Raw genomic sequence first — 20,257 nt, forward strand, 5'->3', positions numbered from 1 at the left:
GTTATAGGCCCGTATCCGCTGAAGTCTCTTGTACCGAATGTCATCGCCGTCGAGTGGTTAGCACTCCTGCTACATATTCAGAGATCCGGGAATTAAATCTCAGCCCCGAGAATGGTTATGCTTGCTGAGGTGTTTTATGGTTTCCTTCCAGTATCTTAAATCAGGCCACGACCGCTTCATTATGTATGGTTTCCAATTCATTTTTCATCCTGTCATTCAGCATTTGAGCTACTGACGACTCTAAACAAATGGTAAATGAAAAAAATAGTATTTAATGTTGTGTAATTAAACAAAGTTCGTCAGGAGAACTGCCAATACCGCCAATCAAATTTAAATAAATTTCCAGATTTGAGTTTGCGCAGATGTTTCTTTTCTGAGTGCAAATTAAGGGACTAGCAAGTTTTTCAAACAGCAAAGTATCTCATTCATCAAACTGACAATGGTTAAACTCCATTACCAGCCACTTGCATGTCTAAGTCCCATGAAGCTGACAGTAGCTTAGTTAGTCAAGAAGCTCTTCATTTCTTATGAAACCCAAATATTCATTACCGTGTCCACAAGAGCCCGCAAGCTGTCCCTACTTTAAACCTAATTAATACAGTCCACACCCTACCAATCGAATTCCCTAAGAACAATTTTAATATTGTCCTCACAAAAAAATAAAGTCTAATAAATCCGTATTTCGTTCTCTCTTAACCACTATTCAAAATGCAGAACATCGCCTCAAGAAACCTCATTAGTATTCTGTTTGTCTTTCAATGCCAAATGTGGATTAAGGACAGAGACCTCCCTCAACTATCGGGCATGTTGTATATCGCGGTATCTCGCAGTTTAACGCCCTGGTGACTTGGTGACTTGTAAAAGAGAATTCATTCGACACGCCCCAACAAACCTGTTAAATTTTATAATATTTACTTGAAGGTTTCTGTCAGTAAATCAGACCATTCAGCGTCGAATGATTGGATGATTAATGAATAACGAATTGGAAATTAACCTACATGTAAGGAAGCGGTTGTATCCTAATTTATGATATTATCTCAGGAAATTCTTTGTGTTACATGATTCAGACCAGAGGAAGGTGTATGACTAGAGTAATTAAATGACATATTACCACAGGAGAGAGACACCAGCTTGTAGAATAGACCATTCATTCTAAAGATTCGCAGGTTAACGGCGACTGGTTTACTAGAGTTTAATATGGGTTGATGTCGACTTTATTCTGCTCAGGAGTGGATGTCCTATCTTCTTTAATGCTGCAATTTAAACGCAAAGAACGATGTACCATGATGGAGTAGAAGAGATCGAAAAATAGTTCCAAATCCTCTTTATGATTTTGCTGTAAGGGATCAATAAATTTTATCCTCCAGTACAAAAGAATAAAAAAGCGTCGATGAATGTTCAGAACTTCTATGGGCTAGTAACGTCTTCCTATTTTTTAACATAAAAGTCACTCTCACAAAACTTGTCTCGCCATTTAAGGCATCATTGCTCTAGAAAGTATAACGAATGTAGGACGCACAGAACCTGTAGAAGTAGTCCTGCCTCTGATCTTAACGATGTGATTTCATAAAGTGCCTCAGGAAACTCTAAAAAAAGAAGTTTGTTGACCTTGATGAATCCGGTTTGTCAAGTGTTGACTTTTTCAAGTTCAAGGCTCATTAAAACTTTCCGTTTTTTAAGCATTGATATGATTCCATTACAACTGTCCATTTCTTTAGAAATACATTTATGCCGGATTCGAACTGTCCAATTTTATTATAGTGATTAAATCTGGTAGAATGAGTTGGTTAGGACATAGGAGATTTGGCAATTGTAATTTATCCGGAAAGCCTGATAGTATCAGACCACTTAATAAACTTCAGCCTGTGTGGGGAGATAGTATTAATACGGATCTTTTATAAATGGTATAGTGCGGGCTGTATTTATTTGGATAACCACGGATACCACTGGCGGGCTCTAGAGATCACGGTATTGAACAAACTGGTTCTGCAAAAAGCGAGAAATTCCTGAGTTAAGAATTAGCTACTCAGTCAAACTGCTTCAATGAGTCAACGTCGCGTGTATAATATGCATAGTAGTTCAACGGTTCTCAAAACGTGGCAACGAACAGGATCTTTTGCTGTTTGTGACGATTGTCATTTCCTTCTACAGGTGTGTACAAAGATGTCTTTTTAGTTGACTGTGGCAATTGTGTGTGAATGTGCACCATTGATTTAACAGCACAAGACTAGCAGCGGACGGTCGATGTGATAGACGACTCTTGGAGTAATATTTGTAAATACATTTTGTTACTTCCTTTAGCTTCTTCGTGAATAAAGATCAGTCTGGAGGTATTTTATTTTATGTTTCATCATGTTTTGTAACATAGGGATTAAGTCAGGGCCACAAAATCGGTACTGGTAAAAGTGCACAGCTCCGACCAATCCTCCTGTCAGTTAAAACTTCATTTACGTAATTGCTTCCCAAAATAAAGACGTCTATATGACTGAATAAATATATTAATGAGTAACATCACTCATATATATTCGTTGTTTAGTTATTTAGACCTCTATTCACTCGGTCTATTTTGTCTGATTTATAAAACCACTCTCGTAGCTGTAACCCACAAAAGATAAATAAAATACATAGTAAATAACAACTCGAATACAAAAACTTGTAATGAAGCTGAGAACACACTCTGTATACAAGTGATGTCGGCCCACTTTCACATTAAAAATTGTCGCCGAAAGAAATTAATTACAATAACGCATTATAAGTGCAAAGTAGAAACTACTGCTGCTGTGTGGTACTTAAATATCTCATCTCACGAAAACTATGTTATTGAAATCCAGATTTCCATTTTTCAATAATACCAAGAGACAAATCAGGATTTTTCATGAGTCTTCAAACAAAAAACTTTTATAATTGTCCCAGCAATTAATATACTCAGTATTCTTCGTTCTGCTTAAAGGAAAAGTCAATTAACATTTTCAGTTATTTCTATTATTCATTTTCTTTTCGAAGTCGGATCCAAATTGATTTTACCCACTGAGTAGACTACCCACATTATACCGATTTTTGAAGTACCTTCGACATAATGGTGTTACTGTCACCGGACACCATTACTGAACAAGGCGAGACAATAGTAAAAACACCATAGCAGTAGCTATTTCTGAATGGCGCTAACAAATGTGTATAATAAAATAGTAAAAATGAGTTGCTTACCGGATTTGCATAAAACTCGTATAAGTTGTGCAAAGTATGCATAATTGTGTAAAAAATATTTTTAGGACTTCATCCATTTTCTGGATGTTTTAAAACCACACCATTTCGGTAGTTAGTTACAAACGATAAAAAAAGTTGCATCATTGTCAGAAATCTTCAAACTTCGGAGATACCTAAGTATGTGTATTTAAAGATTTATTTGGATCATTTGTTATACAGGAAATACATATTCAATTTTCAATATTAGTAGTAGCTTTTGTATTAATCACATTTTTATTATAATTCGTGTTGGATGAAGAGACAGTAGCGTGTTAGTTACTCGTTTAGTGTTGTCCTAGACTTACACACGATTTAATATGAACCTAAAAACACCAATATAAATCGTTTAAAGAAACGTCAGTTGTGTTGTTCTACCCGGTGTGAATGTATAAATACACGATTACTGACATACATGCGAGCGCCAGAAAAGAGAGTGGGGTTACATTAACCACAGGCTGCAAAACCTATAGCTTTCTAGAGATTAAAGTACTGAATAAAGTTATTCGCCTTCAGCAGTGCTTGGCAGGAAAGGAACCCAAGGCAGTGTTAGGATAATCCAGCGACGATTTCAGGCAGATGAAATGACTCTACTAGTGAAGACTCACGTCTCTTTTCATGCAACATAAAACCGACTCATAAGAAGCTATGGAGTCGGGGAATAGGGTTGTAGCACCCGTCGCAAGATGTCGCTTAATAAGAGAGCCTGGCATCTTTACAGTGTAAACCCGTGGGTAAGGTCGCGCGCTGAACTTTCTGCACAATGCAGCTGTAACAAGGTCACTTGATGCATCAACACAGCTCCACAACGAATCATGTTTTTGTTACAAAGTTTGATAACACTGAATACACAATATTGATTACTAAATTACAGAATCAATAAAACAAAATAACCAATACTGTTTTTCCTAACAGTTCTCAATTTAGGAAATATGCCTTACTGACAATTTTACGTGTGTTTCTTTACGATTCGTAGGTTAGTTTATATCATTACACAAAGTGAAGCACAATTCCAGTTCAAAGTAAACTACTGTTATGTTGATCAAGACTATTTTAACATTGTTAGTTTGAATACATGGCTACCATGTTTCACTGCAAGTGCTTCTCATTAAATTAAGAGGTTTCAAAGTAGCATTGTCTATATTGAATTACATAACGTCAGAATCACATTCTGATCATATTTGTTCTCACTCCAAAAGACGTGGACAAACAGTGAAATTAAAATGTTGGAACGTCATAAATAGATTACCAAATACAAGCAGGTACAAGTTCGTAAAAATTAAATGGTACTTTCACGAAATATTTATAAATCACTCAGAATCGTTTCGACTAACTTAACGTTCAGATTACGTAACCATGCGATGAAATACTGAGACGAATTTGTAAATTATAAGAAACTTATTATTCCTGTGTTTTTCTTATTTTGTGCTCGTAAAGATTGAAAACAATTATGACAACTAGTTACTAGCACGTGATTTGCATAGAATACTAGCAGAAACAAAATTCACTTCGGAATAAAGTCAGCCGTACAATGTACATGTATAGTTCAAGTATGAGTGATGATTCGTTCAAGAGTACCAGTGAAAAGTAAATTAAATTACATAATCTAACGTAGAATATGAAAAGGTAATTTGTAAATTTATGTTATTTTTACCGATTTTGATGAGCATGAAGTAATTCTTCCCATACAGAAACAAAACTGTCGCAGGTACAGTAGCTCCGTACAACTTTAAAAATAACTTGATGTGTTTTTATTCAGGACCCGCCAAAATACGAATTTGGATACCACGTACGAGACGGGAAAGGCGGTCGCCAAGGTCACCTGGAAACTCGTGACGGGATATACGCATTAGGACTGTATTACGTGACCCTGCCGGACGGGAGTGGACAGAGTGTGCGCTACTTTGCCGATGACTGGGGTTACCACCCGCTGGTATCCTACACCAGCTCCACAAAGACAGGCTCCACAAAGACCCACTTTGCTCTCGGCGAAAAGGCAGTCGCTGCTCTGGCTAGGTCAAAAGAATCTAATTCTTTGGTACGTATTGGAATGTACTGAAATTAATTGCACGAATTCTGATTCGTCATTTATGGAATCAAATGTTTCATTGCCACATTGTATTTTTCAGATATCAGCGACTAGACCGACAGCGTCAACGGTGAAAAATTCAGTGTTAAAACTATCGAATGGTGTGGGCAGTGGGGACTCAGACACGGGAAACAGTCAGAAGATTATACCCGGTTCTGTGGATCTGTCTTCCAATAGAGTTGTAAAACCCGGAAGTAAATCATCATCTTATCAGCACGCGTCACAACCCTCCGAACACCAAGTTGACGTATCTGATATAAACAACATCGTTGATTCAAACGGAGGATCAGAAAATGGGGAATATGAGGTCGTTACTCCCCTTTATTCGCCATCACAACGCTTAACAAGTTCAGGGTCTCCTAGTTCCTTTCTGACGTCTGAAGAGACTTCTAATTACGAACCTGGACAAGAATTTCAACAGATCAGCACTAAAGGAGTCGGTTCTTATAGTTACCAGTTAATTGAAATTGGAGGTGATTCATCCGGCAATAAAGTTTCTGGATCATTGTCAACTGTGTTTTTACCATTATCATCTAAAACAGTTAATACTGAAAGTGTAAATTCATCTCGGGACGAAAATGGCAACAATTTTAAAGTAACATCCCACTTGAACAATAAGAATATTGCCCTACAATTTGGTGACAAAATTCCGAACGTGGGTTCGGCCTTTATTCAAACAGTCTCCAGCGTAGATCAAGATCAAAATGACATATACAAGGAAAAAGAATATATTTTTAAAGACACATCACCTCCGGCACCACAACGTCATTCTGTATTACGACCAATTATTGTTGCTGAAATATATCCAAAGGAACGAGACAAAGAAACAATTCAATCTGTAAGGCCCATTGTTATATTACCGTCGACAACTGCTGCAACGATACATGCATCTCATTTCCCAGAATCAACTTCATCAATTTCACTCCCAGGTTCAGGTGAAGCACAGTCAGGTTCCATTGTTTCCAAAAAGCTTAAAGCCATCGACGAATATTCAACGCCATCAAACACCTTATTACATTCTCAGGACGGATCACTCTCATATTCGTCGGGATCTGAAAGTATTTCCCAATCTTTAGGGTCAGTTAACAATGACAGACTTGCTGGTCACATCGTTTCTCAAGTATATTCAACTCCAAAACCCGTCTTGCTGTCACACATTAAGCAGACAACTGCCTCTGTTTCTTCTTCTGGGCTTGAAGGCAGTTCATCAGAATCAGCTTCCTTTGCCGATGGAAGACACACGGCTCATGCCGAACCACTTGTTCATACAACTCCAGTACCAGTGTTCTTGTCGTATTCACATGGCAGTTCAAATGCACAGCAAAATGTATCCCCTTTGGTTGTTTTGTACCCACCAGCATCATCTTATTCACACATATCGAGCTCTACAAGAAGTGGAACAAACGGCGATGTAATTACTGGGGTGTACTCAACCCCGACACCCGTATCATTGTTACAGTCACAGGAGTTTTCATCTTACGCATCAAACAGATCCGAAGAATATCCCCAAAAGGAGTATACTACGACAACCGACAACGGCGATTCACAGCGGGTTATTGAAAGCCAACCCTCGAACCCAACTTCAGTTTACATATCGCATTCACCGAAATCGTCTTCATTTTCTGTATCTGATTCTGGTGGAAGTTCTCAGGTTTCAAGTTCAATTACTGCAACTAGTAATGGTAACTCTGGCCATATCTCTGGCAGCGGTATTTTCTCAGCAACTTCTCGACCTCCAGTAGAATCTAATTCCAATTCTGAGTTGTCTTTGTCTGGACATATTTCCAGTCCTGCAATTTTACTCAACTTAAATTCACAGCCCATTTCAACGACCCTGACATCTTCAATTAATGTATTAGCTCCGATACAAGCCGGGGTGTCATCAGGCTTAAAACCTCACCAACAGTTAACAGCAGTCTCTGACGTTCCTTCCACGCCTGAGGCAACGCCACAGCCACCCAAAGTAAAAGAAGATATAGATGATATTCCACAAACAAACACTGTCGTTGAAGTTGAAAAAGCAGTTTTACTTGACTTTAATAAACTTCTTCTTAAACCTGATGGAGAAAACAAGGAAAATGTTGGGGTCCCTGCATCAGCAGTGCCAACAGCAAACGCACAACAAGTAACAGAAAGTAGAAAACAAGTTGACCAAATCAGTGACCAGCAACAGATATTTTCAGGAAATCCTATTGAGTATGTTTATGGTCAGCCACTGACTGGGTTACAGGCATATCCCCAAATAGGGTATAGCCTTCCTCGTCTAATTGGATCCACTGAACAATTGTTATACGGATACAACTTGCCAAACTTCGATGTTCAAAAGCCCACTCATTTCAGTTACAATCCCAAGCAACAGTTTCATAGCGGAGTGGAGCTACAAGCGCCATATCAACAGTCATCTGAAAAAGGCAAAGAGAAGCAACAAGAAGAAGAATACGCTCATAAACAAGCGAATGGACTACTGCAAACAATACCGGAGTACCAACAGCAAGTAACAGAATTTGAGAAGGTGAGAGGAAAGTACCAGCACGATCAACGATTAAAAATACAGTTGGAAGACGTTTCACAGTCTCGTCTCCAAAATGGCGTTAATAATAAGCAATTAGCTGGCGGGGGACGCCATATTTTCGGCCAGCAATTGCCTGGAGTGACACAAGCGGAATCCGGATACAGTCAACGGCCAGTACAACCGGAGATTGATGTTAAACAATATCAGGCTCCTGAACAAATTAGTCAAGAAATAACATACCAGCAACCTTTGGAAATAAGACAGCAAACACAATACCAGTCACCTACAGAAATTAACCAACAAGTACTATACCAACCATTAGGTCAACAGATAGGTTACCAACTACCCATCGAGTTTAACCAGCAAATAGAATTTCTGGTACCCACAAAACTTAACCAACCGATTCAACAAGCTGTAAATACTGTAGGAGTGCAGTCCAGTTATAATCAACACACAAATATCTTACCAGAGCTTACCCAACAGACCACACCAACAAGTACACAAGCGTTGGAAGTTAGCAGTCAAACAATAAATCTGGGCCAGCCCTCGTATAATAGAAAACCTGACCAAGAGTATAATCATCAGTTATTAGAAGAAGAAATGCAGGAAAAAGTGAGATTTAGCAACCAAATAAGCAAGGACTTGAAGCAGCTACATGTTGATTATAATGAAGGCAGCGTGAGAACACAAGTTCCAGTAAATACATTAAAAGAGGAAAAGATTTTGTCTTTGCCTGTGGAGTACCCTGCACTGCCTCCTCCTGCCGTCGTCCCTCTGAATCGTCCTCAGGCAGTGTTGAAAGTGGAAAAATCAAAGTCGACAGATAATACTAGGCTGATAACAGTTGTGAAGCCTGTTCCAGTACACCACACTAAAGTGGTTGAGAAACCAATCCCTGTTCCTCATGCAGTCCCTGTTGAGGTCACAAAACTTGTGCCTGTTGAAAGACCAGTGCCGTACCCACATCCAGTCCCTGTCCCTTATGCTGTTCCTCACCCCATAGAAGTACCTGTACCCCATTTGGTCCCTTATCCCCACATCGTTCCTGTCCCTTATAAAGAACTACATCCGGTCTTCTTTCGTAATGATAAACCTTACAAGAACGACTTATCATTGTACCACTATCAAGTTCAAAACTTCCCCAGTAGCACACCGTTACCTGTCATCTTAAAAACTTTGCAGTACAATGGAGGAAGATACGGTGTCCCAGTGTCTATAAAGCCTCAACATTTTCACCCTTCGCCCGTTCCACAACCTGTGTACCTCACGCCACCTCCGCTGAAGGTCAGCGGAAGAGGACGAGAACTCCAACAGACCAAGAATCTTGATCATTTCCGGACTCTTTGTGTTGAATATGGTTTTAAACCTCCTTTAGTGCCATCTGTGCAAATTTACGATGTACCTCCATCGGCATATGGACCTCCGAAGAAAGACTGAATGCATTTGTACACTTATTAATTAATGATTTAATTGTTATAAGGTCACCGTACATTTTAAGTAAGTTATACACTGACATGTATCGAAACTAACCAAGTGATCTGTTTTTAAAATTCTGTCGTTTATGACATTCTCGACCAAACATGACTGGTTGCATCAAAGACGTGAGTATATCTTATGAGCTCTCTACTTTTGTTTATTCTTCTACTGAACACAGCATACAACTGTAGTTTAGAGAAATTAAATTATCTCGTATAATTCAAATGCAGCGTGAAATTCTTAATTTTCTTAGGCAAAGGAAATTATCACAAAAAATATTGTAGAAAAATATGTGTTACGATTATACTGCATAGGCCTATTGTTTATATGATTTGTTAATTATTTTTGTAAATATGTGTACAAACAATAATGTACATATACACATTTCGAAGGAATGATTTAATTAAATTTAGCTTACAAAAGATAAGCTATAAAATAACCGAAGCCACATCCATGTCATTCTGTCCTTAGCGGTGCTGGGTAAGAAACACTACTAGAAATATTCGTGATGTCATCGAATAATTGATATGTAATATTTTACAACAGCCATTCTTTAGCTATGTAGTAAAAGTAACACAAGGGAATGTGTGGAATAAGCATAATACCTATGTAATGTTTATCCATTTGTAAATACACTGACAATATTTAGAAATTTTTTCGTAAAAAATGTTGGACAGAAAGTTGTTTGAAGTGCAATTAATAAAGTGTGTAAAAGAGAGAGATAAATGTGGGAGGAATGGAAGAGAGAGAAAAACGGTTGATACAAGTTTAAATTGAACATACTACAAAGATTTAAATTATACTAACCGGGAAATTATATCCGAAAGTACACAAATGCGTGGAGACTGTGAACCACATAAACATATAATTTAAAAACGAACATAGTTACAAATTTTGTGTTCCCTCTTTTTACTTTTAAGGGAAGACCTTCTGGGAGTTGAAGCCATTCTGTAGAAGAGAGACTAACGGAAAGAGTCAGGCGGTTTCAAACCCATTTACGTCCACCGTAAACACGTGTTTCACTGAAACAGAAAGGTAATAGGCAAACGCATCGTGGGGAGTGCGTAATATGAAATGACGTAGCTGAAATGGGGGAGCGAAGCAATTTTTATTTAAAGTGACGTTTAATTGTTCCGAAATGCTCCCACTGTGATTACGGGATGCATGCACATTTGTCTGTTAGAGCGTCCATTTAAAGCCTTATGTACATGTTTGCTATATACTTCCTATTTGTTTTATAGCTGTGTTTGTACGTTGTGTATGATGTTTGTGACATGTAATGCTGTACAATCATGGTTGTCTGATTTTAATTTTAAAGTTTTAAATCTACATGTCACATAATAAATACTTTTAGCATATGTGTTATGTTTAGAATAAAATTCTATAAATAGTTTCAAGGATTTGATTGCTAAATGGTCATTATGATGTGATCAAATCTGGAAGGAATATATTTTATATTATAGAATAATTTTTAGGTTGAAAGAGTTTACTTGTCTTCAGTCAGTTTTATTCCGTAATTTAAATGTAATTATATTACAGATATCGTAACGGTTCGGCGTAGGTTTCTTCAAAACATTTTACCAGTGAAATATCTGTTTCATATGTGCACATATGGTCAACTGAATGCTGATATAAAGGAATAAACTGATTTCGTTCGGGGTTATTAATGAATCAAGAGAACAAATGACCCCGAACAAACGTTATACTTAATGGTTGATGGTATGGGAATAGTAGTCGGCTGGTCTTTTATTTGTAACGTTCAAAACTTTTGTTTATTTTGACCGCAACGCCATGTGCTGGAGGCAGATAAAAATTCCTGGATATGAGCAGGAACCAAGCGAAGCTTAAATACTCATTCTTATATATAAAAATGTGATTTTCAAAATGAAGCTGTTTTGGGTTTTTTATAAAGACAATATGTTGGAGCACGCATGCCTTATTGATACTTACCATAGTATTTCCTTCATAATAAATTAATCATTAGTGTTCAAAGTCTGGACGACCATTTCGCTGTACACACAGTACTAAAAATTAATATATTAAAATTATGAAACGATAATACATAATTCAGAACCACTTAAAATATTTTAATTCTTTAAGAACAAATTAAATGCAAAGTGATATACAATTAAAAAATATGGTCATGTGTTGTGCCCTTTTTAAATTACCGCTATTTTATTTTTCCCTGGTGGTTGTTTCTGTAACTATCCCAGGTTTCAGTTTAAATAGTTCTAGTTCCGCATTTTGGTGTTCAATATTATTTTTTTAGATAAATGACTCATAACCGACTAATCAACGTAAGAAAATGAATTTTTTTATTCTTTAGTTCTTTCTTTCTGTATGTGTATATATATATATATATATATATATATATATATTAAAACAGGCCTACCTCAAAATTAGCTATAATATTGTCACCTCGATCAGTCTGAATCTCAGTTACATTACCGACATCTACAAGAGGATTTTCGATGTTTCAATCAGTCTCTCGTGGTGCATGTCCGTACAGTGGTTCCACACTAGCCAGGGCCGCCTGCTTTTAAATCCTTGCCTAATAATAATCATATGTGATGATATTGTCATCTCATTCCATCTTGTATACCCTAACCTAGTCAAATGGTGATCATTAATAACATAACAATGAAACGACTCTACCCACAAGCGTAGTCTAATAGCTACCGGTTCCTTGATCGGCTTAGTGATGTTCATAGTTCCACACTGTGGCACGGGTGCCGAAGGGGGCAAGGCATCGCATGTTAACTTCCACATATGCCACAATACATATCGGTAATTTATAAGGTAAGACCGGCCTGTTGAATTTCCGTGTGTACCTCGGTTTACATTAAACCGGGGTTGGGGGTGGAGGGAGAATAGGAAATAAAAATAAATCGATAAGAGCTTGAAAGGACACGTAGAATTCAATCAATAAACACAGAGGAGAAAAAGGAAATAACAAAGATAAGTTTTTACTTCGGCAGACATTTGGGTGTGAGAAAAGAAAAATGGGACAATATGAAGGTTTCTGTGTGTGTTATACAAATAAACTGGTATACTAGGGACAGACCCAAAATACGCTTTCTGGTATTTATGATTTCAACATGAAATATCACTGTTATACCTCCATAAAAGGGCACTAGTTTTCTCTCATGGACTAGGCAAAACATTTTAGAGTGAATTCTCCCAACAAACGGACTCGAAAATCAATTCGTTCAAGTTCAAACGAAATAGTATAATCAACTGCTTTAAGCCCTGAATAAAATGACATACAGAGAGCACATTTTGAATTCGTATATTTCATTTCAGAAATACATGCCAGAGACACAGAGTAGCTGAAAGCAAACAAAACATGAGGCGGGTAATTGAATAAAGTGTTTGATGAGTGTTCATTCCCATGATATAGGCTGCACTTTGTGAAGATTAAAGTGGCTCCTTTGCAAAGAAAAGGAAGTAGAAGTTACTTATGCGAGTTAATGAGGCGAAGAGTGGCAATGGATAAAAATCAATGTTCCGCAGTGATTGAGAAATAAATGGGGCAAAGAACTGGTACAGGGACGAAGGGAAATGACGAAAAGAGTGGTGAGTGCCGAAGTGGTTCTGGAACGAAGGATTTTCCGGGAAGCTGCTGATTAGCACTACAGCGCTTTTTCTAGTGCTCTGAAAACTTTCTAGCTATAAAGTCATAATACGTCATCAGTACCTCATACGAGAATGACAGCAAAACCTAAAAATGCATTTTCTCAAAAAAACCGGTGATTGAATCTGATAATAATTACACACTTCTCGGACATTATCCATCGTTCTAATTTTAATTAAAAATGACGTCCCAGAGACTGCAATCTGTCTTTATTCTCAGGCAAAACCTACTCTGTTGGGCCCAACAGAATAATTTTTACCTGATGACGGAGACAGATTACATTCCCTTAAACTATGTTTTTAATTAAAATTATGAAGATGGATAGTGCACAGGACGTTTGTCATTGTAATAATACAATTTCGTTACAGAGCATCAGATTTAATTTACGTCTGATATTTGCTTTGAATCTTAAAATGTAAAAAAATTTATGGTAGATATCTATAACTTGAAGATGAATAATAAAATATGTATTTGCCCTTGTTTTCATATTGCTGAAAATAATTAATTTTCAATCTTCTCTCCAGTCATGATGTAACCCGGCTACGACCTTTAGCAGGAAACTATTCTTGCTTTCCTAGTTATCATGTCTTAAATTTCCATGCAGTCGTGTTAACACGGTCCATTAGGAATCATAACGAGCAGACTTTGGGCCGCATGATCAATTCACATTGATGCAGAGGTCAAGTAACAGTGACTTCATAAAAAGAGCCAGGCCAAAATTTGTACATGTGTGATTATAACTGCTACTCTGTAGAAGTGTATGCACATGGGAAGTCTACTTGAAATAATTGATCAGAGTTGTTTATGGAGCGTATTTAATGTATTTATTCACTGGATGATTTTATTAAATCTTCCTTACGCCAGTTGCCAAATTAGATTCACAACTGAGAAAGCGAAATTTATAGTCGTCTTTTGAGGCACAGAAGCACGTGATTGAAGTATCGTGCAAAGTTAGGTTTCTCGTCCATTGTTACAGCACCCAAAGACGAAAAGTCCCTCACTTGAAGCTCAATTAAAGGAGGGCTCGGAGTCCAGAAGATCAAAGCTCGCTAAACTTCCTCGACTCTGCTCTTCAGGTTTGGTTGTGCTTTGTTCTCTGTGTTTCTCTGTTTCTTTTGTTTGTCTGCAAAACATGAAATTTTGTAGAGTATGTCGAAGGCCAGTTACATTTTCTAATCGTTATACTCCTTGCTAAACAGTTGAATCGTTAAAATAAACCATTAGCGGGTAATAAAAATCTTCTCATTTTGTTTTATTCATTTATATTGAATACAGACTAAATAATAAAACAAATATTATCCATTATCAACAATTATGAAAACTATCTTACTAATTTTTGAATAAAAGATGTAATGTTTCAAAAACTCTCTTACACATGCTTGTTTAGCCTACAGACCTTCTATCTAGCCATTTTTAATCCACGAAATAAACTTGATATAAAATATATGTTCTTCACGCCCAAACGTTAGCGGGGAACACCACATGGACCCGTTCATATTTGTCTGTCTATCGTGTTTTTGCTAGGATATTCATAACGACAAAAGGGAACTGCCACATAAATTTCACTTAGGACTACATTTTACATTGCATCTGAATATTGTTCGTTTATTTGATACTGTTATGAATATATAAATTCTGAAAAGTATTACTGACTCCATTTTCAAGGTCATCTTCAGCCCCGAAGATGAAACGCAGAAATTCTCCCTTGGCTTTTGAACGTACCCTTAACAAACCGTTGTTCGTATTCTGTTCATGACACAAAAATATTCATCATCATCTCCATGGTTTAGCCTATTATAGACTGTTCCGTCTCCAAGGAATTTTCTGTTGGAGTAAATAGGATACAGTACTCTGCAGTTAAAATTGGTAATTCCAACGTTTTTGTGGGCTGCCTTTGTCTCGTTTGCCTTTAGGTTTGTATTTATACATTTTTTTGAGGAATTCTATTGGCTTCCATTCTACGCAAAAATATTATTTTGTTTTATTTGCAGGTGTCGAACCAATCTACAAAGCGAAAATCCGTACACAACTCCATATTCAAAAGTTTTGGAAAGGATGCACGTGAATATATTTCCTCAAAATTTTCTCACTTTTTAAACTACTGCATTGAAATAAGTGTTAAATTTATAACTATATATATCATTACCGTCAACTGTTGAGGTCCCTTTTACATCACTCCTCATTCCCTTTCATTGTTCCAAGCTTCCAGCTCTGTATTTCTAAAGAAGCGAGAAGTGGAATATATCCTTTAGTTAATCTTGCACAGAGTAGGAAATACTACAGCTACCCTCTCTCATCATAACGTCAGAAATGTATTTATCTCTGTCTCACTTTCCCTTTTTTGCTACATTCGTCGCTCATCTTTATCTTTCCTCTTCTCCACATATGCACTCATCTCCAGTTGCTTTCCGCCTGCAGAATATTTCTGTACCTCCAGCATCTTCCGTCCTCTCTCTCTCCACTTCTTCACCCACCTTCTCTTATGATATGAAAGCATTCGATAGATATGAACAAGAATCTCTCCAATTTCACTGAATATTGTGGACTTAACGTGCATCGGGTAAAAGAAAACGGTTTTACGACTCAGAAGATCGAACCTTTTACAGTATGAGTATCGATCCTCGCACACTGAATCTGACACAGAGGGTCTGTACAGCTGGAAAGTTTGCGGGGGGGAAATTATAAATATTCCTTTCTACCGCGCTGTTTCGAAAGAAAAAATATTGGCGCAAATAACAGTGAATGTTTACTTAGTAAAGTAGCAGACAAGATAACCCTTCCTCTTTTCTGTTCTTAATGTGTCTCCCGTCTCTGTCAACTCCTTCATAGTTGTTACTTTCACGACATGAAAGCAGAATCACGCAACTTCCACTCTCTACACAAAGGAAAATTATCTAACGTTTCACTGCTTTTGGTTTAAGTAACTAGGTGTTCCCAATTGAGATATAGTGTCTGAAAGAACTTGAGTTCAGAAGTTTATTGTTTGTCATGTCACTAGAGCGTCCTTAGTCTACAGCTGTGCTTAACAATTAACGAACCGAAGATTTCCGTCTACTGGGTTGTTGCACTGTGTAGTCTGGTCGATGTTAACCAACGTTTCAGAGGTCATACTGCCTCCGTCATCAGGGCGATGAATATTCATCAACAGCGGCCAGACTACACAGCGCAACAACCCAGAAGACAGAAATCTTCATACTCATCGCCCTGATGACGGAGGCAGTATGACCTCTGAAACGTTGGTTAACATCTACCAGACTACACAGTGCAACAACCCAGAAGACAGAAATCTTCATACTCATCGCCCTGATGACGGAGGCAGTATGACCTCTGAAACGTTGGTTAACATCTACCAGACTACACAGTGCAACAACCCAGAAGACAGAAATCTTCATACTCATCGCCCTGATGACGGAGGCAGTATGACCTCTGAAACGTTGGTAAACATCTACCAGACTACACAGTGCAACAACCCAGAAGACAGAAATCTTCATACTCATCGCCCTGATGACGGAGGCAGTATGACCTCTGGAACGTTGGTTAACATCGACCAGACTACACAGCGCAACAACCCAGAAGACAGAAATCTTCATACTCATCGCCCTGATGACGGAGGCAGTATGACCTCTGAAACGTTGGTTAACATCGACCAGACTACACAGCGCAACAACCCAGAAGACAGAAATCTTCATACTAAGAATCGCCCTGATGACGGAGGCAGTATGACCTCTAAAACGTTGGTAAACATTGACCAGACTACACAGCGCAACAACCCAGCAGACAGAAATCTTCATACTAAGAATCGCCCTGATGACGGAGGCAGTATGACCTCTGAAACGTTGGTAAACATCGACCATACTACACAGCGCAACAACCCAGAAGACAGAAATCTTCATACTCACCGCTGTGAAAACCTCAAATCCTACAATTAACGAACCCTTTCGGTACTGAGTAATAGAGCAAAATCATGCATCCTTACAGATAACACTGAAGAACAAAAGTTTTATTTCTGCTGTGTGTATCAGCGTTGAAGCTTATTACAAGTTTATAAAAATATAATTACGTATTAGTGTATGCTTGTAACGTAACCAATTAACATGTTTCTTCCTCCGGGAAGGTTAGCTCAAGTGGGTTTGCTTCTGTACAGGTTATTTTTTATACGCGTTTTCGCATATCCGCGGTTTATTTCTTGATGAGCATAAATATCTTATCCGCGACCAAATTTTAAAGCTTATAACCTGGACCGAACCTTTTACAGGCTTATCATGGAATATGATAAGCTTTCCATAAAATAATTATGGCGCCAGTTTAACGTCAAAATGGGCAATGTTTTCCGTTTCCCGTTTTATTCCTTTTATTAAGCAAGGCGATTTGCGGGAAGCAAACTACTGTGAATAATGAGACTTGCCTGAATCGATTTGCATATCGACTGTACTGACGTGACATTTGTCGTAGTTCTTCTCATTCCCGCAATACATTTCCCGTTGATGTTGCTTTGTTTAGACCAAAATTGCTCCCCCATGACCTTGCCATACCTCAGGCGATTAGCCGAAGGCTTCTTTCTGCGGAAACCCTGGTTTAAACGCAGGACAATCTACGAGGGATTTGTGGTTGATAAAGTGACAATGGGATAGGGTTTACCCCGAGTTGTTAAGAATTTCTTCTGTCAGTATCATTCCACCTCTGTTCCATGATCGGCTATCCTGACTGGGAGTTTTCGTGGTTTTCCTCAGTCCCCCCAGGCAAATGCCGGGATAGTACTTTAAATTAGGCTACGACCACTTTTTCCACATTCTTTCTAATTCACTATCGTCCTCTAATTTGATGCTGTGTAGTCTGAGTTACTGAAAGCGTCGTTAAATAAACTATAAATAAACAAATAAATATAAACACTATTAATATTTCTTCCCATTTCCGTCAAATTCATGATTTCCCTTTTATATTATTCATGTAGACTCACTTTCAATTATCATGTTATCAGATCGTGTAAATTTACAAAATGTACCAATTATGAATAATGCCTGGAAGTATTTTGTTCATCCCTGTGCTAGGCATTCTGTATACAGACTAAAGTGATGCTTGGGTTGCTAATTTTGCAAATTAGGGGCTCTCCAAAAGATCCTTAGCACAAGGACATTCAAACGTAGCAGATATTTCAGTAATCCAACCGCCTTGCATGAGTCTGTATGTCATCAGCAGAAAGTAGTCTCTCGGGACTTGAACACAATTTCACCGACACTACTCAACAGACCTCTGTGCTTTGGAATTTTCCTGCTCACTGCAATATCGTACGCCTATGCCATTCTTTAGTGTACATAATGCACATTCTTTGACGAGGATTATCATATAATACCTTCAGTGTCAAAATATCTAAATTATAATTAAGAGCGGATAAAATAGCAATTTGATTCAAAACGATACATGAAGAGAAAAGGGACAGTGTAAGTGTAGATGAGAGGATAATATTAAAACTAATCTTAAATAAATATGGCTCGGGATAGGTACTATTGGCGGACTATTTGAACAGGATAATAAACCTTTAGTTTCCACTAAAGGTGAATAATTTCTTTACTTGGTTAGCGACTACTAGCTGCTCAAGAACAATTTTGCTGCGTGTAGTCAGTTCCTGGCCAGAAAATAAGATACCATTACTTTCAACAAAAGTCTTACTCTGTTATCTTGGGTTTGCATTAAAAACTGGTTCATGGTAACTGAACGTACTTATCCGAAGCACATACTGAAATTGGTTCATAATTAAGGACAGAGTATAAAATCCGCCAAATCCAAAAATTTTCTTACACAAAGCCTGCTATGCCATAATAGGTTTATTCGTCTCCTACTGTAAACACACACACACACACAAGGAACGTAAATTTAAGTACAGTCCACATTTGTTGCATTACATAGAACTAGACTTGTCTGTTGCCTTTTTAGTTGGTATACTTTGTAATATGGGTATCGCTGGACTATTCTGTAGTAGTACTTGAAACTTGGCTGTGTAAATCTCCTTTGCGATATCTTACAATTGACAGCAGACTTGAAGCTGTTGTAGTACTAAATAAATCCGAATTAAGAAACGAATAAGCACCCTTCTGTATTGTCTTATGAGTAATAAAAATCTGTTTTAATTGATTTTAAGAGGCTTATTCAATTGGAAAGGGATAACTTCTACGTCTATAATAATTTGTACATAAAATCCACTTTCTACGAAATCACATTAGGTGGTTAGGAATGGATATTATTCAACAGAAGTTTTCGTATGAGTATTCAAATAAAAATTTGGTAGTAATGATCGTCAGTTTGGAGGGAAAACTCATTCTGTTCTGTGTACGAACTTCCTGGGACTGGTCAATACACTCCATATAAGTAGGCCACAAAAGAGGGTGGGATGTTGAGCGGTACACCTATACATATCGCTACGCTGTGGGAATATCCGACCAAATGGTGTGGTAACCAAGGACGGGTTACGGCAGATGGATTCAACTACAAAGGACATTCGACAGGTCTACAAGGAATATAAGATTTGATCAAACTATTACATAAACGTTTTACAATAAAGAGATCTGTTAAATTTCAGACCATATGAAAGTACGAGTGGTTGTTTCCTTTATTCAAATAAGAAGAGATGAAAACATTCTGAGGCAAGGCTTCTACCTCTATAGAAACCATTTCCCCTGTTTGTTCTTATTTTTCAGCTGCTACGTAGTACTACCCGCTCCGATCCAGAATGTATTCTAAAACTTTGAATCTCTAAGACACCTTGGAGGAGTATGGGCCCACTGCAAAATCTCTATGTATACAGAATAATACAATGTAGGAACACGCGAACGAAGAGCCATTCCTTGGGCCGAATTCCAACGTGTGACGTCAGTGCTCAAGCGGTCAAAAACGATAAGCACGTGATCCAATGACTCTGTGGTTACAGATCCCGATATGTAACTACGGTTTATTTTAGCACGCTGTCAGTACGCAGCAATCCCGGAGTGGGCATAAAGTTTTTGTTTCCACCGTGTAAGACTATAAAGTAGTAAAATGTATTTCAATCCATGACAAAATTATAATACTTAAGAATTGATGTACAAAAGTAAATTGTTCACGCCAGAAAGCATTGAATGAGAACACTTTGGTTCTAAAGTTGTTCATCTATTAATATTATTTAAGAAGAATAGTAAGTAAATAAGTTTCAAGAACACTAGAATCAGTAAAATTACCAGTGACGATATGAAGGCGATTGTAGCATATGTTTTTCCGACCTGTTGCCCAAGAAGATTTTGTTGAGTTCAGTCGCCGTGAAATCTTCAATTCGTAT

At 37.7% G+C, this 20,257-nt stretch overlaps 1 protein-coding gene across 2 annotated transcripts in view; it reads left to right on the forward strand.

Annotated features, from left to right (window-relative positions):
- Positions 1–11,484, forward strand: part of LOC110835465 (uncharacterized) — a 71,999-nt gene extending 60,515 nt beyond the window's left edge. For both annotated transcript variants that reach the window (XM_022075700.2, XM_022075699.2), the window contains exons 3-4: positions 5,000–5,278; positions 5,370–11,484. In XM_022075700.2, the coding sequence (XP_021931392.2) occupies positions 5,000–5,278; positions 5,370–9,278 (4,188 nt within the window). In that variant the 3' untranslated portion in view covers positions 9,279–11,484. The remainder of the gene's footprint in view (positions 1–4,999; positions 5,279–5,369) is intronic.
- The last annotated feature ends 8,773 nt before the right edge of the window (positions 11,485–20,257 follow it).

The sequence above is a fragment of the Zootermopsis nevadensis genome, unplaced genomic scaffold (genome assembly GCF_977971745.1).
Source record: "Zootermopsis nevadensis isolate Lab colony 2312 unplaced genomic scaffold, Znev_1.0 Znev_ptg000024l, whole genome shotgun sequence".
NCBI classification, from domain to species: domain Eukaryota; kingdom Metazoa; phylum Arthropoda; class Insecta; order Blattodea; family Termopsidae; genus Zootermopsis; species Zootermopsis nevadensis.